The sequence below is a fragment of the Peromyscus maniculatus genome, chromosome 2, assembly GCF_049852395.1.
Source record: "Peromyscus maniculatus bairdii isolate BWxNUB_F1_BW_parent chromosome 2, HU_Pman_BW_mat_3.1, whole genome shotgun sequence".
Lineage (NCBI taxonomy): Eukaryota > Metazoa > Chordata > Mammalia > Rodentia > Cricetidae > Peromyscus > Peromyscus maniculatus.
Window position 1 is genome coordinate 140,066,372 of NC_134853.1, and position 26,741 is coordinate 140,093,112.

At 53.9% G+C, this 26,741-nt stretch overlaps 1 protein-coding gene across 2 annotated transcripts in view; it reads right to left on the reverse strand.

Annotated features, from left to right (window-relative positions):
- The window catches only part of Kcnq4 (potassium voltage-gated channel subfamily Q member 4), a 50,520-nt gene extending 34,341 nt beyond the window's left edge, over window positions 1-16,179 (reverse strand). Inside the window, exon 1 of one of the 2 annotated variants that reach the window (XM_076564968.1) lies at window positions 15,747-16,179. In XM_076564968.1, coding sequence (XP_076421083.1) covers window positions 15,747-16,060 — 314 coding nt within the window. In that variant the 5' untranslated portion in view covers window positions 16,061-16,179. The remainder of the gene's footprint in view (window positions 1-15,746) is intronic. The other variant, XM_016005818.3, reaches the window with a different exon arrangement.
- Window positions 16,180-26,741: the final 10,562 nt, after the last annotated feature.

The window sequence follows — 26,741 nt, forward strand, 5'->3', positions numbered from 1 at the left end:
GACCTCAAGCAAGTCATTTCACCTTGCCAAGACTCGATTTCCTCATCTGGAAAATGGAGAGAAGAGAAGCAGCGTGTGCGGAACAGATAAAGGAGGCTGGCTCACAGAGAAACCTCTAGGTAGCAACTATTACCTGTGTTGACAATGATGTGGTAGTACTAATTCCTAGGTACCCCTCTTCTTCTCACCGTAACTAAGGGTGCTGACCAAGGTCTCAGGGCCTCCTTGGAGAGCCCGAGGCCAGGAAGGTCCTGGTAAGGGGCTCAAAGACTGGCTGAATGAGAAGGCCTGGGCTCCTCCTACAGAGAGGAGTAGTGCTGGGCCTGCATCATGGGCATCTCCGTGATGCTCAGTGTATGAGCGGTAATAGAGAGACTTCCTGTTCCCTGGAGCCTTGGCACAGGCGATGAACACTCTAGAGAGTTTTTGGTCCTCTTTTCCCTGTAGTGCAAGCTCTGTGAATGCAAAAACTTCATCTTGCTCGCTGTCTCTCTCCAACACCTAGAACAAGCTTGGTGAGATGGAGGTTCCCGGTGAATAATGATTGAGTGAGTGATCGAATCAATGAATGAATGCGCAGGCCCAGTGAGCCTGGGAAAGCCTCTCGTACAACTGCAGCCCCTGTGTCAAGGGAGCAGGGAGGGAGGGTGAGTTCCCTCCCACCCAGAAACCCAGGGCAAGGGGCATGACAGGAGGAGAGACAGATAGGGAGACAGAGAAGAGAGATGGCATTCTCGGGAGGCAGAGCTAAGATTGTCTGTCTCCTGACCCCCACTACCCACTAGGACTCAGTCTGGTCCCTCCGGCTGGTTCTTCCCAACCTCCCAGGAGTCAGGTGGCCCCTCATCCAGGCGGTTTGGAACCCAGTGTGAGTGCTCCTGTCCCATGTCAGTCCCTCAGCCCTGATCTGCTCCCCACACTTCCACCTTGGCGACCTCGAGGCTCTCTGCCATCCTTGGAAACTCCTCTCCACTCCCAAGCATCCCTGTTCTACTTTGGGAAAAAGTACCCCTCAAGACCCTTAGGATTTCAAGCCTGCCTCGGCTGGGCACCCTCAGGACCCTCCGTCACCCTCCGTCTTCTCTGCCTGGTCTGCACTGTGTCAGCTGCTCCCCTGTCCCACCCCACTGACACTGATTTTCTAAAGCAGCCCAGTTCTGTTCTTTCATGTCCACCAGGCTGGTCCAAGGGGATGCCAAGGGCTTCAACCTTGGTGACTTGGGACTTGGCCAGCCTTGTGGAACCTGAGGGTTCTGAGGAAAGTTGCCTTGGAGTTGTTGCGGAGAGGTCTGGGTAGAGGGAGAGCCGACGCGATGGGAGCATACCTCTGATGCTGGCAGGGCGGAGAAAGAGTTCAAATGGAGAGAGACCCACATATGGCAAGTCTAAATATTTGCAAGTTTAAATCAAGTTAACAAGCTGTTAAATAAAACGCGTTCTGTTCTTCCTGGCATGTCTGCCTTCATAATGATCTGGACGACCAAGTTTGAATTTCAGTTCCGGGATTCTTTTGAGTCCTGTGCTGGAATAGTGCAGGGTTGGGCAGCGCATGGTGTATCCCCATTTTCTTCCCCCACTGAGCCTATCTATCTCATCAGGCTCTGCCTGGACTCACTAGGAATCAGCAGACCCTCGTATCCCCGCAGTCTCCCCCCCCCCCCAACACCGCCAGATTATCTGGGAGAGAAGCACATGCAGGTTACAAGTCCCCATGCAGGGCTACATAGGCAGAATGGACAGGATACTAGGCCTTTACCCTGGAGTTCACCCAAACCAGCCCCACTCTGATCTGATGTGTGTGTGTGTGTGTGTGTGTGTGTGTGTGTGTGTGTACCATTCAGGATCCTATCAGAGAACCGGGTCTACCACTTCAAACAGGCTGAACAGCTACTCTAGCCCCTGGCCTGTTGAAGGCAGGAGGAAGTAAGGGCTGGGCCACCACAGCAAGGCAACCACAGGCAAGCACAAACTCACCACACAATCCCAGCCCTCCTGCCTCCCAGGCAGACTTTTCTGATTGGTAAGACCCGCGCCATCAGCAGTGACTGTGAGGCGTGAGTGAGCTTGCACCTGGGACCTTGACTCGGACTTCAACTCTGGTTGCCCAGCTCAGAGATAGATTGAAGAGCCAGGACCAGGCTCCAGAGAAGGAAGGGAGCCCTGGTATAAATAACAGTGGGGGGCCGGGATGTTTGGGCCCATCTCCCAGGCGACGGCTGTGTTTACTGCCCAGCGAGGGGGGGTGGGGGCGGGCAACCCACACATTTGCCTCCCTGACTTGTAGCCAAATTTCTCCAGGAAGGGGTGGCCCAGGATTAGCCCTAAACACTCCAACTTTACACCCCACCTGATGGATCATCTGCCTGACAGAGGCCCTAAACCTCCCTGCCATTTCTGGCCTCCTCTAGCCCCAAATGCTGCAGGCTGTATCTCTACCCACCCATAGTGCTCCAGCCTCCCCCCACCAAGACCTACTCTGCTCAAAGATTGAAAGGGTGGGGATCATGAGAAGGGCAGGGAGGGCCTTGAGCAGAACCCTGGCTGTGTGCCAGCATCTAGCTGGGGCCACTGGGTATAGAGCAGAGACAAACCTCTCCCACGGCCCTGGCCAAGACACAGGGAGGGCGGCAGCCCCCAGATTAGGGGAGTGCAAATCCCTTTCCCCAGCCCACACTTCATCCCATGCCTGTCATGTGAGAGCATTAGATGGCCAAACCCGTCATGGGGAGGGCTGGCAGGTGCCCTCTTGATCATGCACTGGCAGCCACACAGACCAAGGCAAAGACCATTGATGCAGCAGGCAAGTGGGTCTTTCCCCATGGACAGCAGCTGCACCAGGCCTGGGCTGGGGTTGATGAGTGAGTTCCAGTCAGCAGGTCAGCCCAGTCTAACACACACACACACACACACACACACACACACACACACACACACACACACACACATTCTCACAGAGCTCTGCGCAGCTGTCTGGTAGGTCTTGCCTGGGACAACAGCTAACTCAGGAAGTGTATCCATCTTAGCATGCTTAGACACCTGGGCTAAGTCTTAGCTGAGCCATTTTGTATAAGTCACTCTATTTTAAATAATTGTGTGCATGTGTGAGCAGATAGACTGTGTGTGTGTGTGTGTGTGTGTGTGTGTGTGTAGATGCACTCACACATATATGTGCTTATGTGTGAAGGTCAGCCTCAGAGTCACACCCAGCTCTCTGCTCAGGGACCCCCCTGCCCTTCTCATGCTTCCCACCCTTGCAGACTTTGAGGAGAAGTAGGTCTTGGGAAGGGAAATGTTGGAGTACTTGGGACGGACAGAGGTGCAGTCTGCAGCATTTGGGGTGAGGGTGAGGGTCTAGAGGGGCTAGAACCTAAGGAGCCACCCACCTAATTTTTTTAGACAAGATCTCTCTCACTGGGGTCTAGGGCCTGCTGACTGGGCAAGACCTATGGACCAGCCTCAGGCTTCTGCTCTCCAACGCTGGGGTTACAATTTGTACCATTACACACGTGTATGAGGATCAAACTTGAATCTTCATGCTTGGGTGGTACTCACTTTACTGACCAGTCTATCATCTGAGACAGATAGACAGACAGACAGACAGGCATGCACGCGTGCGCGCGCGCGCGCGCGCACACACACACACACACACACACACACACACACACACACACACACATTCATTTTTGAAGTCTTAAACACAGGACCCTGTGCATGCTAGGCAAATGTTCTACCGTTGAGTTATATTCCTAAACTCCTTTCCCAGCCTTAGGATGAAATGGTGTAGGAACATTCCTTCCCGAAGATACCACCATGAGAATTTCTGTCGTCAGGATTCAGGGAGATTAGTTGAACACACAATAATTAAAGCCCACAATAGGCTAGGTGCTGACCACAAAGCGCTCTGTGGGTCCCCGTGGGACAGGGACCTCCTTTCCAACACAACGGGAAGCTCCGAGGGTGGGGGGGCTTTGGAGGAAGGCTGTCGTCGCCCCGGCTTACCACTGCCAGGGATAACTGAAACTCACGCCGAGCCTCAGTTCTGGTCTGAGCTCATCTGCTGAGTTCAGTTTAGCCTTTGTCCAGTTTGGAGCCCTGGTTTCTTTAGTAGCAGAAGGGCAGAGTGGGGTACTGTAGGGGGGGTAGACACTGCCCTGTTAAGTTATGGGGCCGGAGGAGGAAGAGGAGCTAGGCCCTGACTCTTCCTCCAGACTATGCCACACTTGTCTCAGTCGATCCTTGCATGTGCTCACGGGACTGTTCAAGACCACTCCTCTGGGGATACCCGCAGACTCAATCCTAAACCCTCTGGCTCTTTCCAAGCAGTCTTTGGACCTGCTCTCACTCTTCCTGCTTCAAGCACAGCCCCAGCTCTGCAGCCTCTCCCAGGGCAGGGTTTGCATACATGCCTGGAGCTTTCCCTACAGGCAAAGTTCCCAGGGCTGCAGGCCAGGCTGGGACAGCCAGGCCCAAGACAGAGTCATTGGCAGCTGTGGAAGCGTGCTCTGGGATATGGGTCCTGGGGCGAGCAGAGGAAGAACAGGCCAATGGGGATGGCATCCTGGGGTCCCTTTCGGAGTCGTTCCTCCACCAAGGTCCTGGTCAGTCCCAGAAAGGCATTTCTAACAGAATTCTGCCTGTCACACCTGCACCCACACTCAGCCCCTTCCATCCTCTTCCCCCGGGAGCTGCTGCCCAGCCAGGACTGTCCCCACCAAACCAGGCACAGTTTAAGTCCCAGCCTCTTCTCTGGACACCATGCTAAGTTCCCTGTGTTGTGATGTTCTGCTCTCTTGGGCGAAAGCCACGCTGGTCTCACCTCCGGCCCCTGGCCTGTGTCAGACCCTCTGCCTGGCTCCTGTCACCATCGGACTTTTCTGTTGCAGTGTGAGCTGCCTCCTCCAGGAGGGCTTCCCTGCCAAGGCTTGGTTTAGGGCTACACTGGACCACTCTATGCTGGGATCCCACAGGATCTGCAGCACCTAGGGACAGTGGCACTTATCACCCAGTGCAGAGACCCATCCATGTCCCTCAGGAAATAGGGTGTGGGTCCCGATTCACTGCTCTATCCTCAGCTTATAGCTTAGGGACCATCTCCCAGAAACTGCCAGTGGCTCCTTCTCAATGAAAGCAGAGGAACAAAGGGGAAGGAACGAGTCCCCTGCAGAGGCGGGTGGGAGCAGGATCTTGACCTTGATGGCTGAAGTGCTATTTAGGATAGTCTCCTGGAGAAACAGGTACTGTGAGGATGAGGAAGGTTCACGAGGCCACTGCCTCCAAAGCTGGACCTCAGGGTTTGGGTCCTGGCCCTGCTAACGTCTTTGGGCCTCAGCCCTCATCTGGAAAACGGGCCCACTGACAGGGCTCGAATCACAGGGCTGTTGAGAGGCAAGTTCTCAGGGCAACATCTGTCTGGCTTTCGGTAAGCACTCAATAAACACTCGCTATTATTATCTTTACTGTTACTGAGAGCTGGGGCAGGGGGAGGAGCCCCAGGAAGGGAGGTGCTGCTGGTTGCAGCCCAGCAGGCGTGGGTCTCTTGTCTTCCCACTGCAAGCCTGACCTGCTGCAGCGATGCGCAGGGTTCCTACCCAGACACAGCACAGGGTTCCTGCACACTTAGACTCCCTGGACACTCTGTCCGGCATGAACCTAGGACATTCTCATCCTCCAGACACTCACCCCTTCCTGCCACTTCCTCTTGTCGTGATGAGGGCTTGTCCTTAGCCCGCAAGCTGCAGCTTCCCTTTCTAAACAATGGGCACAGTGACATGGCTACCTTATGGGGATCTTGGTGGGGATTCATGAAGGACTATGTGGAAACCAGTTAACACAATTCCTGCTACACATCAGGCGAAGACCTTGTTACTAAATATGGGCCCTGAGGACCTCAGCCTGGTGCATCTCTGAGCTGTGGTCCAGGGCTCCCCAAGAAAGGAACTGCCAGTATGGCTGACCTGTTCTTACAGGGCCAATCTGTTCCTCCATGGCAGTTTCTCAAGGCTCAAACTAGAGTCAGCAAGAGATGGATGAGGGCTTCAAGGCTCCAGGGAAGTGGAGCCTGTGATGGGAAGACAAAAAAGAGAAAACCAGCCAGGCAGTGGTGGCGCTCGCCTTTAATCCTAGCACTCAGGAGGCAGAGGCCGGTGGGTCTAGCCTGGTCTACAAAGTGAGTTCCAGGACAGCTAGGGCTACACAGAGAAACTCTGTCTGGAAAAACCAAAGATAGATAGATAGATAGATAGATAGATAGATAGATAGATAGATAGATAGATAGATAGATAGATAGATGTAAAAATAAAGAAAAAAAGAAAGTCATCATATCGCTCTGTTTTTCAGAACACTCCAATAATTCACCAGACTTCAAACAGCAGACCGCCCTGATGGGTGGGCAGGAGACTGCAGTCCTGGGGTGGAAAGAGGCTAGTACCCCGGGAAAGTTGGACCTGGTTGCTGTTACACAGGATGCAGAGGCAGAAGCCAATCACAGCCTGGAAACTGCTGGTCCAGTGTTTAAGGCCCAGCCCCTCAGGCCACTCTTGGGAAACAGTGGGGGGGGGGGATGCCTGAGGGCAGGACCTGGGCCTCCTCTCCCCCTAATCCTTCTAGCTGCCAGGTGTCTTCCAGCTCTTCTGGCCTCCATTGCCCCAGAGCCAGGACAGGGCCCCAACTCTTGGGGATTTCATGTTTTGGTCAAATTTCCAAAAACACTTTAGGGACTATGTAAGGCTGTCAACTTTTTATTTTGCCCAGTAAGGACAGTTTTTAAAATCCCCGCCCTATCACCTCACAGAAGAAAGCACATAACCTCAGACTACGGCAGTCTTTGAAATGGGCTGCATTTAGCTTAATGAAAAAAATCACCACGCTGTCCTTATTGTGCTCAGTTTTTCCCTTGGCCACTGACAACCACCCTGGGGTCTGCCTATACATCTGAGAACTGCTTGGTGCTTGAGCGTCACGAAGATGGGTTCGAATTCTGGCTCTGCCCACAGACAAGCTGCACGACTTGGTGTGCCTCCACGTCCCGTCAGCAGAATGGGAATAACAGCCGGGCTGGCCACAGGGACTGGACGCCTTGTGGCTGCAGAGCAGTGGGGCCCTTCCCCCATCTGCCCCGCCTACAGCTCCCGGGGACCAAAGGGTAGGGGCCCCTTCATGGCTCAGTGACCAAGGGCCCTGCAGAACCTGTGGCAAAGGGACCCAGAAAGCCTGCCTCAAAACCTTCATCCTGGCTATTCCTGTCTGTCGGAGCCCTGCCCTCAGGATAACGGCAGGAGCGAGCTTCTAGCGTTTGGAGGGCCAAGAGGTCCGTCCTCCACTTCTCTCTAGTGGGCAAAACCCCTCTCCTCTTTAAAACCTGGCCGCCATCCTTCTCTCATGCATGGGCAGTAACTCATTCCCAAGTGTGAGCCACACCCTGGGCTCGCCCCTCCCTACCCAGGTCTGACAGCCCATGGAGGAAGAACCAAGGAAGAATGTATGGGGCCGGAAGTTAAACTCTGGGGACACTGTAGGGTCTCCAGTAGAGCCGAAGTAGAGCGGGCAGAGAGTGTTTCCAAGAAGAGATGATGTTCAAACTGGGCTTTGAAGGGTGAATAGGCGTCAGCAACACAGCAGTGGGTGTGTGTGTGGGGGGGGGGTAAGTGACCAGCCCGAGGAAAAGTACACGGAGCACTTAACAGCGCACTGTGGTCACTTCCAAGAGAAGGCACAAAGGGTGTCTCTGGGGAGAACCTCCTGGGGTTTGGAGGTGTGAAAGCCACTGGATCCAGGAAGGAAGACCGTTTTTTGAGGTGTTCACAGTCTGGGTACTATGTGGGAGTTAAGGGCTAAAACCCTGAAGGCGAAAGTGTCCTCAAAAAGGTAACATGTCGCGGGATTCTGAACCCACCATGAAACGGGGAGGAAAGGGCCCAAGACAGAAGTCCAGAGTTCAAGGACAGGAAGAGGGGGCAGAGGGAAGAGGCACGAGGCATGAGCCATCCCTGCCCCTCCCCGCCTCAAGGAGTGGGGGCGGGGGGCGGGACGGGATACCAGTGGCAGAGTGCTTGCCTAGGAGCACAAGGGTCCTGAGTTCGATCTCCTGCATCCTGGGTGGACAGGAAGTGGATAACAGGGGCCCCTAAACTCAGACGGCTAAGCACATGGTTCCAGGAGTCTTGTCCTGGGTTCAAATGCTGCGTCTACCACTTGCTAGCCATTCTAGACCCCCTACAAAAAACAGTGCCAGATGTGGTGATCCCAGCACTTAAGACGAGGAAGGAGGAGGAGCTAGAGAGTAGGGTCAGCCTAGGCCAGTTACAAAGACCCTGTATGTACACACACACACACACACACACACACACACACACACACACACACACACCAAAAATAAGAGTGCCTGAAGGAGCTGCTGATGTGTTCACTCAGCCTCCCTCCGTTCCTAGCTTAGGCGCCCTCCCTCCTCCTTCTGCTGGACCAAGGGTCCCCCTTTCCTCCCCATCCCACCTCTCCTGCTCAGTGGCCTCCAAACAGGCTGGCAGAAGAGATGAGCGGATGTGTACTCAGGGGCTGCTCCATTCCCCGGGGATATATGGCACACACCATGACGATATCTGTGGAGCTGTATCCTGGGCCATCGGGTCCTGTCTCCTGACTCCATTTCCTCATCTGTGAAATGAAGCTATCTATGTGTCTGCCCAAGGTTCGGGGCCTCTGGAGCGCTGAGGTCTCTGCTCCGATACTCTGTAGCAAGGAGACACTACACAGAGGCTCTGCATGCCCTGCCCGCCCCTCCAAAGGAGGATGCTCCCTGGGGCTCCAGACTGCACCTGGGTGGGGGCTGTCCCTCCGGCAGAGGGTGGCGGTTGCGCCCAGATGGGCCCGAGGAGCAGCACCTGGGTTTTGCTGACAAAGCCATTCTTTCTTGCCCTTCTTCTCTTCCCACCCCCCTCCCCAACTCCCAGAGACAGCCAAGCCCAGCAAAAAATAAACCCAAAGGCAGAGACCTGGACACTCCAGGGAGGAGCTGCAAGGGAGGGAGGGTGAGAGCAGTAGCGACCCCCCCCCCTCCGTTACTCCAGAGCCTTCCGGTCCTGATCTTATTTCCTTTCCAATATTGGGCTCACAGGAAGCAGGTATCTACCCTCTGTCCTCCATGCTGTGGAGGGGTGCTGTCCCTTTGCCTGATGAGGAGGATTAGAATAAATCACATGCGGCGCTGCTTAGACAGGGTTTCCCACATTTTGGAAAGTGTATCCCACAGAACCTCATCTGGCAGTCCTCCTTGTTATCTGACTTCTCTCCCTTTGGGTTCTGTGAGAACCAAGTTCTATCATCTCCAGCAAGCTTGCTCCTGTACCACAAGCTGGACCAGAGGTCTGAGGAGTCAGGGGATTTCCCTCCAGCCCCCAGGCCAGAGACCCCCAGACCACCATCCGTTCCCGATTCTCCACAGAAGAAGAGAGAAGAATAACTGTGTTCTCTGCTCTCTTTGCCTGCCTCCCTCAGGCACAGCCCACGGATTCTTAGCCCAATGAGTCTGTTGCCTGAGGCTGCGCCCCCCCCCCCCCCGCCACCCCCCTCCCCCCCTGCTCTTCACCCCCAGGCGCCAAGCTCCAGGGCACACAGATCCTGCCTTGGGGACAGAGTTGCCCAGTCTGCCCAGAGTCTTGGGGGGTTCCATAGGTCAGACTACACCTTCTTCCCATCCCCCACAGAGCCTCCAGGGGATTGGCAACCTCCTGGGTACCCCTCTAAATGTCCCCCTGTCTTCTGAGGGGCCCCAGCAAAAGATATTATGAGATGCCCCTCTCACATCCCAGCTCCTAAGTCAGCAGCCCCTCTCCATGAGCACAGCTCTGTGTCTGCAATCCTGACTAAGTGGGTCCTCTTTCCTGCTAGGCCCATCTGGCAGAAGAGGACACGAGGCTGAGGATTAGAGGGGGATGGGCATCCCATGATGGGTCCCTGGGTTTGTTCCAGAGACCACTGCTACTGGGTACCTCTCTGACGGTGTCAGTTAGCTGGGGGCGGGGAGGGAGGGATATGAACCATGACACCCAAACCTTGACTGCACAATGGCACTTTGGGGCAGAGACAACACAGAGAAAGAGAGAGAGAGAGAGAGACAGACAGACAGACAGACAGACAGAACCCCGGGCCCCAGGAGGCTTAGAGACCAGTGTTCCTAAAGACAAGCAGCTTCTCCATAGCCCACCCCACCCCCTATCTGCTCCCTGCAGGCAAGGCTCTGGTTCCCCAAGCCTGGCAAAGCACTGGGCTGGCTGATGTCATTCATGACACAAAGGAAGAAACAAATCCATAAGCAGGCCAGAGACGCAGGCTAGTGACTCCAGTTACTAACTGGGTGACGTCCCCTACTCAGTGTGAAGTGAGGATGACTGTCCCCTGACACAGTGCTGTGAGGCCTGAATGATGTAAGGAAGAAGCTGGGAGGGAGAGGCACTGACTCCACCTGAGGCAGGAGAACATGAGCCTAGGATTTTGAGGCTAGCCTGGGCTACATAAGGAGCTTCGTCCTAGAAAAGAAAAAAAAAAAGGCTCAAATGGGCCTGGAGGGTGCTCCACAGAAAGCCACAAAGACATAGTCTCAGGCTCCCAGGAGACACATGAGTGACAAAGGCAATACCGTCCATACAACCTCCTCAGTACACACACTGCTGCTGAGCCCAGGACCTCGGTCAGACCTCCCATCGGAGGCACAGAGTGACGACAGTCAGAACATGATACACACAAGGACGACGGCGACGGTGACGGCGGACTCATGCCTGGTGCGGCACTGGCTGCTGTCCCTCTTCAGCTCTGGCCACCCAGGAGGCGGCTGTGATCCCCACTGTTCAGACTGGAGGGCCCGAGGCGGCTCAGAGACTAAGCAACTTTCAGAACAGCTAAGGGCAGCGGCAGAAACAAAGCCTATCTGCCAGACTGAGCCCACACTCTCACGTCCCCGTGGGGCCAGCTCTGGGGACATGAAAAGCCCCCCATTTCCCTCCAGCCCTCCATCTCCACAGCAGGGCTGTCCAGGTCTAGCACTGGGGAGAACCGGAATGGGGAAAGTTTCCCACAGGCTCCTTTGGGGGCAGGGCCCCAGAGCCTTCTCCTCCTGCTCCCGGACCACTTCAGTAACTCTGATAGCTCAGAGAACTTTAAATTAATCACCCACTCAAAGTGCTGCCACCAGCTAAAGAATAATCGTCTCCTCAAGCGCGCCTGGCTCCAACATTGTGTGGCCATGGGCTTCTTCAGCAGCGGGGCTTGCGATCCCATCCAGCAGGGCCTCGTCAATGGGAAGAAGAAATGTGCTAGGAACTAACCCAGAGGAAGAACTCCAGAAGGCGTGGGGAGCAGCAGGTGCCAGGGGAAGCGAAAGGGAGAAGCCGTTCAAGAGGGTCACTCTCCCACTCCTCACAGAGGAAAAACAGAAGCACTGAGGTGCCACGGACCACACACTCCAAGTCAGTCACCAGTCACAGCGCGAAGGTGTTGGAGCATCAGGTTTCTGCAGGGCTGTCTGGGAGGCTAAGTGTGACCTTGGATGGGAGTGTGTCCCGTTCCATGCCTGGGTATTCACAGCCACACGCTGCAGGGTTAGGCAAAGGGGGCACTACGGGAGGAGCCCAAGCCGGCCCCGCTGAGTCACATGGTCCCCAGGCTGACCAGGGGGTAATCTGAAGCCCTAGGAGAGGAAAGGCAGAAACTGCATGAAGGGAGTCACCCCTGGTCTGTCCCGGTCCGGATGTCCGTCTCTGAAGCCAGTGTGAAGGTGGGGCATTAGTTCCTTCTGGATGAGGCTGCATGGGCATCTGTGCCGTCTGTGGGCTGTGGTGGTGAGCTTGACTGCCCTGGGAGCAGCTGAGACCTTTCCACCTGAGTCTGTAAAACCTTATCACTGCCCCCTGGCTGCAGCTGCGCAGGGTGCTAGGGACACAAAGCGCTGCTCTGGAGGGGTCTGGGGCCTGATCCAGCCCAGGTCGAGGGATGACAGTTCTGGGGTGAGGTTGCTCCTTGTGAATGACATGGCCTTTCCTGGGTTTCATGTTCCTCATCTGTCAACTGGGGAGAATCACAGGGCCCACCTCACCAGGCTGGGAAGGGTGTGCATCTACACAAAGTCAGAAACCTCAGTTCCAACTCCAAGGGCCCCATCAGGTGGCCCCAGAGAGCAGAAGGAATGGTTCTGGACAGGGAGCGTGGACTTAAAAGTCTGGCCCTCCGCATCTGCTACCGATTTGCCACGTGATCTTGGTCTCCAGAGCCGTGGTTTTCTCAGAGGCGGAATGGGGCAGCCAGAATGTGAGAACTGACCTGGCCTGGGTGTCCTGTGTGGGGATGACATCCAGCCCAGGCCACGTTGTGTCTCACAGGCTTGGGGTAGGAGGTTGGGGTGGGGGACTCCCGGGTTAGGAGCGAACAGGGCCCAGAAGCTGTGGCCACCTCCTCCCCTCCCCATTCCCACAGTTTCTGACCCCAGGGACAAGGCTGAGGGAGGATGTTTACAGAGCCTTAAACCTTCACTTAGAGAAGTTTGCTGGGGGCTGGGAGCAAGGACTGTTAAGTGGTGAGAATGTCCCAGTGGCCGGGGAAGCACCGAGGGGTTGGGGGAAGGGGCACTCGCTCTGAAGTCGTAGACCCTCCCAGGTCTGGGACTCCGAAGGTGCTAGTGTGATCTGAGAGGGTACCACAAGAAGTGAGTCTGCCCCTAGGGACTCAGCAATGAGGACAGGGCCTGGGGAGGGTGGGGATACAGACCAGTGGCCGGGGCACGGGGTTAAAGGGCAAAGTGGCAGATCGAAGGGCCTCGAGACAGAAAGACCCGAGAAGGGTCCAGTGACCCTTCTTCATTCTGGTCTTCACAAGAAGAAAACAGGACAGGCAATGTTCATTCCCTGGGGGCACCGTTGAGGACAAGAGAAGCCGACTTTACGCCTAGATGCCAGGGGAGGTGCTGGTCCTGGTGGGCTAGCTGGCTGGTGTGAGGGAGGTGTCTCAGCCCCCTCCTCCTCAAGTCCTCTCTCCGAGGCTCTTCTGTGGGAACCCACCCGTGCTGGCCCGGGTCTCTGACAACAGGCCCTAACCGAAGCTATGCGTGGAAACACACACACACACACACACACACACACACACACACATACACACTCAACTTGGAGAGTGTGCAAGTTAAGCTAGAAGTGCAACTACAAGCAATTCTTGACAAGGACACGCAAGACCCTACAGTTAGAGGCTGAGAAACTCCATGTGTGGAACCCTTAGAGACAGGAGACGCTTCTGTGTAGGCTCCTTCCCCGACCCCCACCACTAGCACCCACTCCTCCCGCTCAGACAGCCCCTAGCTGTTCGCCCGGCTCTTTCCCACCATTAGCCCACCCATGAAGACAAACTGGGGGGTCTCTACTTGCTCTGATGACCTACATATCTAAGGCTCCGAGAGACTCTAAAGCTAACAGTGACACTCAGCACTCAACAGGCTCCTGGCATCTCAGTCTCCCTGACCTCCAAGGTCCACGGCCAGTTCTCCGAGATCCCTAAACATCCAGACACTGTCACACCATGTTTCTTCCCCTAGAGCTCCAAGGAATGCCTTCACACTGAGCTCCTAGAGACAAGTGCTCAGGACATAGGTGCCTCTAGCCAGGGCATTCCTGGCATCCGGAAAGGGCCGGATGTGGGGCAAAGGTGTCGTCAGATTTAGCTCCTGGGAGGAAGGGGAGGCCCCTCCAAAGGAGCCATGGTAGTGGCTGGTCTGGGTTAGGTTGCCCTCATCTCCAATGACTGTCCCGGGGACTAAGAGGCCAGGCCTGCAGGCTGAGGAACCCAGCTTGGAGCCAACTGATGTCTCTGCCCAGCTCTGCCTTGGAAAAGTCACCTCCAGGAAGGAAACTGTGGAAGGCACAGCTGTGTCCTGTGTCTTAGCCTCCACGGGCACATGAGGGGCCCGCCATGCCATGCAACTCCTTTACACACACACACACACACACACACACACACACACACACACACACACACAGTGCTTCTTTTTTCTTCTTCTTTTGATAGTGGCGCCCAGGGCTCTATCAGCCAGCTCTACCTTGAGTCTGGTGCATTCACTTTCAATGGGCACCGGAACCCTAGCCCACCAGCACTGAACTGTACCGCTCCACTGTCCTCTACATCCGACAGATGTTTATCCAGGTCTTATTGGGACGCACTGAGATGTGGGCTGCTCCTGGTCACTGACCTGGACCCAAAGCCTGACCTTACAGCCTGCAGAATCGTAATCTGGGGGGGGGGTGTCTCTGCACGAGTCATGGTTGCCACCTCCACATCTTATGATCGACAGAAAGTTCCCTTTCTCTGTTCTTCTTTGAGCCACCTTCCCCACCCGCCCTCCCCAGGTTCTGTGGCCCCTATTCCCGTGGGGCAGAGACAGGTGAGCATACGCCAGCGAAGCAAGCAGAAAGACAGGTGAGAAGAGCCAGGTAGAAGGGTGGACAGGCAGGTGGACAGGTAGATAGACAGATGACAGACACACAGACATCACAATAAATAACTGGACAGTCCCACATAGCATGGAAACAGACCAACAGAAAGGCTGTGGGACAGACAGGTGGAGAGATGAACAGACAGGCTATCACACACACACACACACACACACACACACACACACACACACACACACACACACACACACGGGGAAACTCAAGTCTAGCAGAGGGACAGACAGAGTGTAAAGTGACCAGCAGGTGGATAACGTGGGCCGCCCAGGAGACCCTAAGACTGGCAGTATGCTTAAGAGCAGCCCTCCCGGGCACTCCTAAGCATCCCAGCACCAGGCCCAGCCCATTAACCGATATGGCCTGGGCCTCTCATGTTCCTGGCTGGGCCAGGCCGTCCCCCAAGACCGCCTTCTGAGCTGCCAAAATTCACTCTTTACATCCAAGAGGGGTCAGTGTTTTGAAAGTTGTAGGAGCCTGCTGAGGGAAGGAGGGGCCCCACAGCGTCATTGTTTCCAAACATACCCCTCTCTTCTTTCTTTTTCCCCATGCCCAGAGCCAGGCCTAGTACAGCGGCCAGCAAGGCAGGAGAGCCGGGCCCAGCCTGCAGGGCAAGGCAGGACAAGACGGGCCAGGGCAGCCAGGGCAGCCTGCTGCCTCCGCTGCTTCGAAGTTGAGGGTGCAGGGCAAGGCTAATGAAGACACAGATAAAGTTGGAAACAGCACACAGGCCTGTCAGGGCCATAGGGACCCTAGACACCTACAATCAGAGGCCAGCCCTGAGCTGGGGACAGCCTGTTTCTGAAGAGGGAAATCTCCAAGGGGACGAGGTGGGAGCACAACATAGCTACTGAATCTGAGAGGAGATGGCAGGAGAACGTGGGGGCCAGGGTCTTCTGTGTCTGGGACACAGTGCGGGAGAGGTGGAGAAAAGGAGAGCCTCACTTTTGTGGCTTCAGACTCGGTAGAGCAGAGAAGCTGAATGCCGAGAGTAGCTGGGACAGAGCGGCAGGGCTCTGCGATCAGGATGGAAGTAAGGAGAAGAGGCAGAAGAGGTCAGGCGCGAGGGCAGCAGGGGTCAGCGCTGGGAGATCAGGGGTTAGGGTCAAGCTGGGGGACCGAAAAGGGGGTTCAGGTCCTAGAGGGAGGGCTGAGGGACTGCCGCGGGGCAGGGGGCAGGAGGTGGAGCCAGCGCCGGGCGGCGGTCCCCAAGGAGCCCGGCTCACGCGGGGTCAGCGCTGGGGCACGCGAAGGGGCGCGGGGTCCCCAACTTACATGAAGACGTGATAGACGAAGGCCCAGCCGCGGGGCCGCTCGAGCACGTTGTAGACCCAGTTCTGCAGGCGACGGTAGCGCTTGTGCGCGGCGGAGGAGCGCTGGCCACAGGCGGAGCCCGAGCCCGAGCCCGGCCCAGGGAGGGGCGCGCCCGGCGGCAGGGGGCTGCCCAGAAGGCCGAGACGACGCGGAGAGCCGCCCCCGCCCGCCTCGCCCTGTTCGCTCTGCACGGCCGTGAGCGCCACCAGCTCGGCGCGGGGGGCGTCCCCGGGCGGGGGGCCCAGGCCGAGGCGGCGCGGGGGGGCCTCGGCCATGGGCGGCGCCGGGCGGGGGGCCGGGGCGTTGCGGGGCGGGGGCGCACTCGGGCCGCTCAGAGGCGCATGGCTCGAACCCCGGGCCGGCGAGGCGACCCTGGGCGCGCACGGGGTCGGCGGGGGCTAGGGGCCGGGCCGGGGCCGTGCGGGGGCCGGGGGCGGTCGCTCGGAGCCTCGGGGCCGCGGGAGCCCGTACTGACCGCCCGCTTCCCCGGCGACTGGGGCGGCTCTTTCCGACTCCAACTCTCTTATTACGCGCTCCATGCCGCTCGCCTTTCCACCTGCCGCCGGCGCGCCGCTCACATGTCACCCTCCCCCGCCCCGCCCCGCCCCTCCCCCGCCCGCCCCGCGGCCGCCTTCCCAAATCGGGAGGGAGCGAGAGAGGCGAGCGCGGGGAGGGGGACCCGCGCCCGACGCGGCGGGGCAGGGCGCACGGTCCGGCCAGTCGGTGTGTGCTAGCCCCGAGCGCGTGGCGCGGGCAGCGAGAGGGCCCTCGAGGCCGGGCGTGTACTAGTGGTGTCCCTGGTAGCCGGCCGGCCCTCGGGAGGGAGATTGGGACGCCTCGTGTGTGGTTGTGGAAAGTGGGGCGTGGAGTGTGGAGTTGTGGCCGCGGTTGCGCGAGGGACACTACTCATACTGTACAGGGAAGGTGTGTGTATCCAGCGAAGTGCCTACTTGTGCACGCTGGCAGGCTACGGTGTGTTCTGTGTGGGTTCACTGTGAGTGGGTGGACGGATGGATGGATGGATGGATGGATGGATGGATGGATGGATGGATGGATGGATGGATGGATGGATGGATGGGAAGATGGGTATGCAGAGCCGGGCAGTGCTACACGACGGGTGGTGTAAGCGAGAGGTGTGCCCATCGGGTTGTGCAGGGTGTTTAAAGTTCGCTGAGTGAGGTTGGGACAGCGGCTGCTGCTTGCTCCTCCCGCCGCTACCTGAAGGGTCTGGTGCTCTACAGCTACTGAGAAACGTGGGGCGGTGTAGCTCACAGCTGGGCCCAGAGGAGTCTCTCCTCGAAGCTTCCCTTCTTGGTGATGATGGAGGAGACCCCAGCTGACCACCCTGAGCAGAGGGGGCGCTCCCCCGAACACAGACCTGACCTCGTCTTCCCAGCTCGTCCCCGCCTCCGTGGAAATCTCCACCCCCACCCCACCCCTCTCTCCAATTTATCCAGGGAACCTTGTTTAAGGCAGATAGGAAGTATAGAAGTAAGCACGGAGCAAATGTTAGGAGGACTGGACAGAGCCCTCCCAAAAGCCCATAGTATCCTATTCGTACTTTCTCTAGGAGCAACCCTCCCCGGCAGAAAGTTCTCGGTGCCTGACCGCCATCCCCAGGTGTGGGCTGGCTGGCCCCTTCCCTTCGCCCTGTGCTAGGTGGTGATTCGGGTTTGCTGGCCCTCCTTCCCTCTTCCCCAGCCTAAAGCAGTGGCCAAACCAGCCGCTCTCTCCGCAGGCCCTGCCCCAGGGTGAAACGCTTCCGCAGCAAACTCTTCCCCCCTCGGGGAGGATCTCGGGGGACACAGCTAGCCGGAGGGGCGGGGGAGGGGGCGGGCTGCAAGCTCGATTCTCAACTGTCAGCAAAGGCAGCATTGATCTGCTGAGCGTCAGTAGGGGAGGGCGGGAGGGAGGGCTGTGGGCCGGGAGGGCGCGCAGGATCTGAGATCCCCAAGCTAGGCTTGGCAGCCAGCCGTACCCCCAACCCCTAGTGGCCCTTTCCCCTCCTGCCCGGCTGGGGTGCATCCTAAGGTCTGACCTGGATCTCTCCCACTGCGGCTGGTGCTCCAAGTGCACGGGGCCAGGCGCTCGTGCATAGGTCATGGTCTGACCTACTGACGACTGGAGGTTTCTAGATCTCAGGGCTCCACTATGGATGCCGTGCCAGAGCTAGATGGAGCCATCCTCTCCCTATAAGCTGAAACCAGTATATCCCCCTTCCCATATATGGCATTGCCTCTCCTGACTGTAACTGGCAGTCCTCCATCAGGGGCCCAGGGGTGGGACTCAAGTCTGGGATTCAAACTGCACAATGGAAAGTGGTCGCTGGGAGTCTTTTGAGGTTTTGATCTTGGATGAAATGGAACTTGAATTCAGGTTGTCCCTATCAGCACTCGGAACATCTAAAATTGGGTCTGTTCCGGGAAATCCGATCCTCCAGTTCAGCATCACCTATGAACCCATGCCTCTCTTCGCATGTGGGGGACGGCTGAGCTTCCTTTTCCTCCTGGAGTAAACTGCTCTCTTCAGAGAGAGGGTCTCCTTAGCTTTTCCAACTCATGCTGTAGATTACCCATCGCTGGCTGGGGGGAGGTAAGAGGCTGCTCAGAAGCACCTTCCAGGGTCCCAGAGGCCATCTCTGCAGGTAGGCATACCTCTGCATGGAGGGTCATATGTACTGAGGTGGGGGGTAGTTTTTCCTGAGGTGTGGGGGGTGGTAATAGGAGGGCCTGGCAAAGTTGAGCTGGTGTGGTATGGTGTGGTGTGGTGTGTGTGTGTGTGTGTGTGTGTGTGTGTGTGTGTGTGTGTGTAGGAGGCAGAAGAGAGAGTCCAGAGAGGACAGGTGGCCACTCTGAGAGTCACTTGGTGGCCTTCCTGTGCCCATCCGGATTCCCAGGACATGACAGAGAATGGACTTTCCCCAGGCAGCCTTTAGTGACTAAGACACTTTTCTGAGCAGACAGCTGTCTCTCGATCCCAGGTCTGGCCTCCCTGATGGAGGGGGATGGGGTAACGAGTGCTGTGGTCTCCCACACCCCATCCTCTGCCTTCCCCCTCTATCCCCTTCACTCCATCCTCAGCAACTTTCTCACCACCGCCCCAGCTCCTTGGCAACCCCGCCCCTCTTCCCAGCTCTCTTTACTCATCCCCTGCCCCATGTTTCTCCCTGGCTCTGAGTTTCCATGGCTGTATAAGAACAGGCCAACTCTCCGAGCTGCTGTAATCCATCACTGTCCCCATCATCCATCAATGGAGCAGATATTGATTGAGAGGAAGGGTGGGGAGGGTGAATGTTCCCATTTGCTGAGCACTAGCTGTGGGTCAGGTCCTATCCTTTGCAAAGAATACAGTCCTGTGCTTTGTGGGAAATGGGCTGAGAGGTAGGGAGACACACCTAAGGATAGCCAGTGCCCTGAGTTTTCCCAGCACTTGCATGCTGGGCCCTGAGTGCCGGCGGGGAAGGAATTGTAAGAGTTGATTCTGGGTCTCTAGCACTGGCTCCTGCCAGGGGGTAGGATGCCCAGATCTGAAAGGATCAAGTAGCTGGCACCTTGGTTCTTGAGGCTAGGTTCAAGGCTGGTATTGACTCCTGCCATGACCTCAGGTCATTTCACGGCTCGGATTCCTTGCTGGAGTGGGAGGGTTAGCTTCACTCAGCAGTTTCCAGCCCGTTGTCAGCACCAGGAGTCCTGTTTTAACAGACAGAATCATAAGGTGGTAAAGAATGACCGGGGCAAGGGGCTCCAGGCCCCGCCCACCTGCCTGTTTCTCCCTGATCTCTGGCTGGTCTCCCCGCACAGCTGGCTACATAGTCCAGGTTGTCCTGAATTCATGGCAATCCACCTGCCCATCACCCGGTGCTGGGATTATCAGTGTGTGCCACCTCACCTGGCTTTCCCCTGGGTTTTCTTATGGTTGCCGGATTGCTGGAGGCCCGAGAACAGAGAAGCTGCGGCTGGCAATGACAGGGAGCCTTCTTTGGGGACAGGAGTGGCGAGGGCTTGAAGAGCAGCCTTCATCACCTTTGCCTGAACAAGACCTCTGCGGCTCCCCTTTCAGCATCTCCCAAACACGCTGGGAGCTCACGAGGCTCAGACCTGTCAGGCAGCCTCAGGCTGGGCGAAGACTTGCCCAGCGGAGCACCAGGCTACAGTGTGTGAGTAGGTAGGTCTGGGATGGGGCGGTGTTCTAGGGCACAGGGGAGGAAGGAGCGTGGCTAGCAGGGCAGAGGCCTTGAACACCAGACTGAAGAGTCCAGATAGCAGACCGGGGGCCTGAGTTAGGCCCAGAGCGGAGGAGGACTCGGGAGGGCTAGACACAATAATTCATGAAGCCCCAGGTCTGCTGGGGTTGTACAAATAGGAGGCATTTATCTTACTGTGCAGGTGAGAAGTGGCAGACGGTGCTCACAGGATGATAGTGTCGCATCGTTGCCTTTGGAAGCCACTGAGGGATGTGGAAGCCTTCTCTCTGTTCCCTATACAGCCAAGAATGGACAGAAGGATTAAGCTGCCCAGGGGTCAGAAGAACCAGCTCGGGAGCCGATGGCCCTGGGCCTGAGTGTGTCACTTGCCTGCTCCCCCGCTGGACCTTGCTTGTCTGGCCAGACAGGTAAGAGTCACAGAAGTGGAGAGGGAGGAGTATCTCTGAGCTCAGCAAAAGTAAATGCCCACTGATCTTCAGGCCTGGGGTGGTGGGGTTACCTGAAGAAGAGAAAGAAGGGGAAGGGGTGTGGAAACAAAGTCAAATTCATTCCAAACGTGCAGGACTCCTCTACCCTTGGGGCTCTTCCTCCTTCCCTAGGTGGGGGAGGGCTGGCCATGCAGATGAGTGTGGTCCTGGGGTCTCCTGGCAGGTCCCTGGTCTCAGCAAGGGTCACAAAAACAGTAGAACTGTTGGAGTACAGAGGAAGGGCTGTGTTGAGTCATCAAGTGTCTTCTGGAGGCTCAGATCCGTCATCCCAGCTGCTCAGGAGGCTGATGCAGAGAGATCACAAGCACTGGAGTTCAAGGCAAGTATCTTACTTAGGGTTTCTGTTGCTGTGAAGAGACAACATGACCACTCTTAAGCAACTCTTAAAAAAAAAAAAAAAGATGTATGTATGTATGTATACAGTGTTCTGCCTGCACACCAGAAGAGGGTGCCAGATCTCATTACAGATGGTTGTGAGCCACCATGTGGTTGCTGGGAATTGAACTCAGGACCTCTGGAAGAGCAGCCAGTGCTCTTTTTTTTTTTTTTTTTTTTTTTTTTTAATTTATTATGTATACAGTATTCTGCCTGCATGTATGCCTGCAGGCCAGAAGAGGGCACCAGATCTCATTACAGATGGTTGTGAGCCACTATGTAGTTGCTGGGAATTGAACTCAGGACCTTTGGAAGAATAGCCAGTGCTCTTAAACTCTGAGCCATCTCTCCTCTCCTGCCCCATGGCAACTCTTATAAAGGAAAACATTCAATGGGGTGATTTACAGTTTTAGAGGTTCAGTCCATTATCAACATGGTGGTATGCAGGCAGACATGGTGCTGGAGAAGGAGCTGAAAGTTTTACAGCTTGATATGCAGGCAACAGGAAGTGGTCTGAGACATTGGGTATGGCTTGAGCATATATGAGATCTAAAGCTGCCCTCCACGTGACACACTTTCTCCAACAAGGCCATAACTACTCTAATAAAGCTACACCTCCTAATAGTGCCACTCCCTTTGGGGGGCATTTTCTTTTAAACCATTACATTTCACTCCTTGGCACCCAAACACTTATATCATAATACAAAAATGCATTCAGTTCAACTTCAAAAGTCCCTATAGTCTATAATAGTCTCAAACTTATTTAAAAGTCTAAAGTTCAGCCGGGCGGTGGTGGCGCACGCCTTTAATCCCAGCACTCGGGAGGCAGAGCCAGGTGGATCTCTGTGAGTTCGAGGCCAGCCTGGTCTACCAAGTGAGTTCCAGGAAAGGCGCAAAGCTACACAGAGAAACCCTGTCTCGAAAAACCAAAAACCAAAAAAAAAAAAAAAAAAAAAAAAAAAAAAAGTCTAAAGTTCAAAGTCTCTTCTGAGGTTCATACAATCTTTTTTTTTTGTTTTGTTTTGTTTTTTTTTGTTGTTGTTGTTTTGTTTTTTGTTTTTTGAGACAGGGTTTCTCCATGTAGTTTTGGTGCCCGTCATAGATCTCGCTCTGTAGACCAGGCTGGCCTCAAACTCACAGAGATCCGCCTGGCTCTGCTTCCTGATTAAAAAGGAATTAAAGGCGTGCGCCACCCCTGCCTGGCTTCATGCAATTTCTTAATTGTAATCACCTGTAAAATCAAAATCAAAAGGCAGATCACATCGTTCCAACATATAATGGCACAAAATATACATTACCATTCCAAAACATAGGGAAGGGAGCATAGTGAGGAAATACAGGACCAAAGCAAGACTGCAAAACAGCTGGGCAAACTCCAAACTCTGCATCTTCATGTATAGTGTCAAAAGGCTCTTCAGATCTCCAACTCCTTTCAGTTTTGTTGACTGCAACACACTTCTTTCTCCTGGGCTGGTTCCACTCCGTTAGTAGCTCTCCTCGGCTGGTATCCCTCGGCTCTGGCATCTCTACCATTTTGGGGTGTCCAAGGCAATCCAGGTTTCACAGCTTCACAGAATGGATTCTTTGGGCCTCCATTCAGGGACACCCCTGACACATGCCTGGCCTCAGTGGCTCTCCTTAGTCTCAGAGGAAGGTTCCATAATGCCTTTGTTCTATCCTTGACTCTACAGCCATAACCACGTGGCCAAAGCTGCCAAGTTCTGCTGCTTGCTGGGGCTGGAACATGACCCCTCTCATTCAATTACATCTTTACCAGCTTCCAGTTTTCAATGGTTTCCTTCACTGCCTAAGCGTGGCTGTTCTGGAACTTACCCTGTAGACCAGGGTGGCCTCAAACTTAGAAATCAGCCAGCCTCTGCCTCTGGAGTGTTGGAATAAAGACATGCACCACCACACCTGGCTCTAAGCTTTTCTTTAATTCCTTTCACAAGCTGGAAATTTAGCTGGGTACAATCTTGCCCTGAGGTCATGACTCCCTTTATTCCATTTCTTAATCTGTTTATCTCCTTGAACACAGGACTTAGTTCCATTCCACTTCCTGGTGCTCCTTTTCTCCTCAACTATTACATTTTGTAATTTACCCTGCTCAGCTTGCTCCTTTTTACTATACATCATCATTAGAATTACCACTAATAACCACACGACAGAGTCAATAGTAGGCTGTTTTGAAATTTTTTCTCTGCCAACAGAATTAATCCAAAACTCTTCACTTTAGCCTTAGGCAGACTCTTCAAAGACAAGGGCAAAATTGTCTTTCTTCACCAAAATATCACATTCTTCACCAAAATATTACAAGAATGATCTCTAGGCAACATTCTTCTCCTCTGAAACTTCTTGAGCCAGGTACCCACAGTTCAAATCACACTCGGAACCAATGTCTTCCATGTTTCTACTAGGATGGCCAGTTAAGCAGCACTTAAAGCCTTCAGCTGCTTTTCTGTTCCACAATCCCAAGGTCCATATTCCTCCAAACAAAAACATGGTCTAGCTTATCACAGTAATACCCCTGTCTCTGGTACCAACTTCTGTCTTACTTAGGGTTTCTATTGCTGTGAAAAGATACCGTGACCATGGCAACTCTTATAAAGGAAAACATTTAATGGGGCAATTTACAGTTTTAGAGGTTCAGTTCATTATCACCATGGTGGAACATGGTGGCGTGCAGGCAAGGCATGGTGCTGGAGAAGGAGCTGAGAGTTTACATCTTGACATGCAGGCAACAGGAAGTGGTCTGAAACACTGGGTCTGGCTTGAGCATATATGGGACTATCCCCACAGTGACACACTTCCTCCAACAAGGCCATACCTACTTCAACAAGGCCACACCTCCTAATAGTGCCAGCAAGCTTGGGCAACTTTGTGAGACCTTGTCTCCAAATAAAACAGGACTGAGGATGTATTCAGTGGGAGAGTGCTTGCTAGCATGTACACGGACCTAAGTTCAATCCCCAGTACAAACAAATAAAACAAGCAAGCTAGCTAGCTCTCCTGACAAAATAAACTTATATTAGGAGGCAGATTTTTGATAGTAGGCGGGACTGAAGACCTTGAGTGGCAGGGGAAGGGATTCAGAGGGAAGATGGTTAGTACTTGGTAAGGCAGGTGGGGAGTTCAGGGGGTCTTACAAGAAGCACGAGGCTGAGTGGCAATGTTGAGAGGCACAGAGAATAGTACCTCCAGGTCAAGCTTGCTCTTAAACTATCTCAGGCTTCTGGAGCCTTCCTGTCTCTGTCCTCAAACCTCATCAGATATCAGTAGAAGCCTTTTCTTGAAATATTAGGTATGGGAGACAAATGCTGGATTTTTATTTTTGTTTGTTTATTTATTATTTATTTTAGACAGGACCTTGCTATGTATCCATGACTGGTCTGAAATTCACCATAAATTGGGCTAGCCTCCAAATTACTATAATGTCTCTGCCTCCTAAAGGCTGGGATTACAGTTAGGAGCCACTACATCCAGCTTTGGATTATCAATTTAGGGGGGTATTAAAAGGCATTTTAAATATACATCTTCAGCACAAAGGTTAAGAGAAAGATGGTTGGGAAGAAAGATACAACCTAGAGCATGGATGTGGGCTTCTCAGAAATAGAGTCCTGGGGTATTTCTTTTTAACAATAGTTATCCAAGCATTAAAGCAAAATTGAGAACTCCTTAAGAGCAAAGGTAAGAGGACATCCCCTTCCTGTGAACAAGAGTGGAAGCTGTACCTTAGAGGATTCTTTGTTCTAAGGAGGACAGCCGTATAGCTGGCCCACATGAGCAGAATGAGGGCCTACAGTAGACTGCTCGCCTAGGCTAGATCTGGGGTAGTGCTAATCCATCTCTTCCTGTCGGCCACAGCTTTAGGTAGAAAGAGTCCCATGTGAATGGGACACCTCAGCTGGTCCATATGCATTGGAGACTCAGATCCATGGTATGCAAATACTCTAAGCCAAGACACTTGAGGTAGGTGCTACTCCCACATGGCTTGGGCACATCAATTCAAGAAATCACTTCTCAGGATGATGGCTACACTCTGGCACAGTCAGGAAAATGTGCTGAAAGTAACCCAGAGAACAAACTTCATAACAAACGAGTAGTACAATAACTTGAGGAACATTTCCTGCCATGGGAGAATTCATACCTAAAGACCTAGAAAAAATGAAAGTCTAAAAATCTTGATACAGTTAAAATCTTCAAAAATATAAAGGAAGAATCAGCATCTATGAATAAAACCTGAAGGATACCAAGCAGACATATATAGCAGAAATGAACCCAACTATCTAGAATTTTTAAGAAACAGAAGTTACTGACAATGAAAAATAACAAACTCAATAGGCAAATTAGTAAATAGAGCTGAAGAGAGAATCACTGGCTTAGAAGCTAGAATTGGGGAAATCCTTCAGAATGAAGTGCAGAATAAGGGAAATAAACATGTGAAAGGAGAAGTATCACAGAATGAATGGGAATCTCGAGTGTATGTATCATTACTCAGCAGATATTGATGAGTAACCAAGCTCTTTCCAGAACGGAAAACATGAATTTCTAGTTAGGAAGTCTACAGACTGCCTAGTAAGACATTACAAAAAAACTACATCTAGACACCTTTTAGTCAAAAGTGTGGAATATCAAGAATAAAGAGGAAATTCTAAAAGCCACCAGAGAGAAAAGATGGCTTATCTACAAAGGTCCAATAATTGAATTGACAGTAAACTTCTCATCAGCAACAACAGATGCCAAAAGACAAAAGAGCATCTTTCAGAGTGCTGAGGGCAAAGAACTGGGAACCTTCATTTCCATCTATTGCCAAACTGTCTTTGAAATCAAAGGGCAAAATGAAGACATTTGGACATGTACATTGTCTTAGAAAGCTTCTGTCCCACAAACTTCCTGGGGGGGGGCGGGGTGAAGGGCCCAGGGGGAGGGGCTAGGAGCTCACAGGTGCCAAGAGGCTTGGTGGAGGCCAGGTCTCCAAGAAGGGGCAGGAGGCTTTGACATGCAGGGCAGCAAGAGCTGTTTTGGATCTTGCCTCAGCACCAGCCAGACAGAGGAACCCAGGCCAGCCTGCCCAGCTCAGATTTTCCCCTCTTGAATGCCAGTCCTGCTCTCTTCTCGTCCCCTCTTTCTGGGCTGTGGTAATGGCATGATACCCAAGCTAGGGGTGATATCACTGGCCTGGCTCTGGGGCCTTGAAGAGGCCATGCCCAAGCTACTCATATGACTGGGTACTTGACCACTGAAGGGTCTTCTCTAGACAGCTTAGATGTCACCTCAGAAAGCCCTACAGGCAGCTAGTGCTGTGGAAAGGGACAAGACCAGTGGAGGACAGGTCACAAGACTGACAGCCAGCTGATGCCCTTGAGCAATTTCTTAACTTCTTTGTGCCTCAGTTTCTTCCTTATAAAATGGGGGAGATTGCTCACCCCCATGATGATGATGATGAAATGTGAATCAATGTAATACCAAGCTTTCCTTCCTTCCTTCCTTCCTTCCTTCCTTCCTTCCTTCCTTCCTTCCTTCCTTCCTTCCTTCCTTCCTTCCTTCCTTCCTTCCTTCCTTCCTTCATTTGTTTTGGACTCAGGGTCTCATATAGCCCAGACTGACTTCAAACTTGCTATGTGGCCAAGAATAACCTTGAACTTTTTTTTTTTTTGTTTGTTGTTTTTTTTCGAGGTAGGGTTTCTCTGCATACAGTCCTGTATGCTTTGTAGACCAGGATGGCCTAGAACTCAGAGATCTTCCTGCCTCTGACTCCCAAGTAATGGGATCAAAGACATGCCACCACCGCCTGGCAACCTTGAACTTCTGATACCCATCTTCACCTTCCAGCTGCTGAAATTACAGGTGTGTACTATTTATAGCCAGTTTATGCTGAGCTGGGGATCA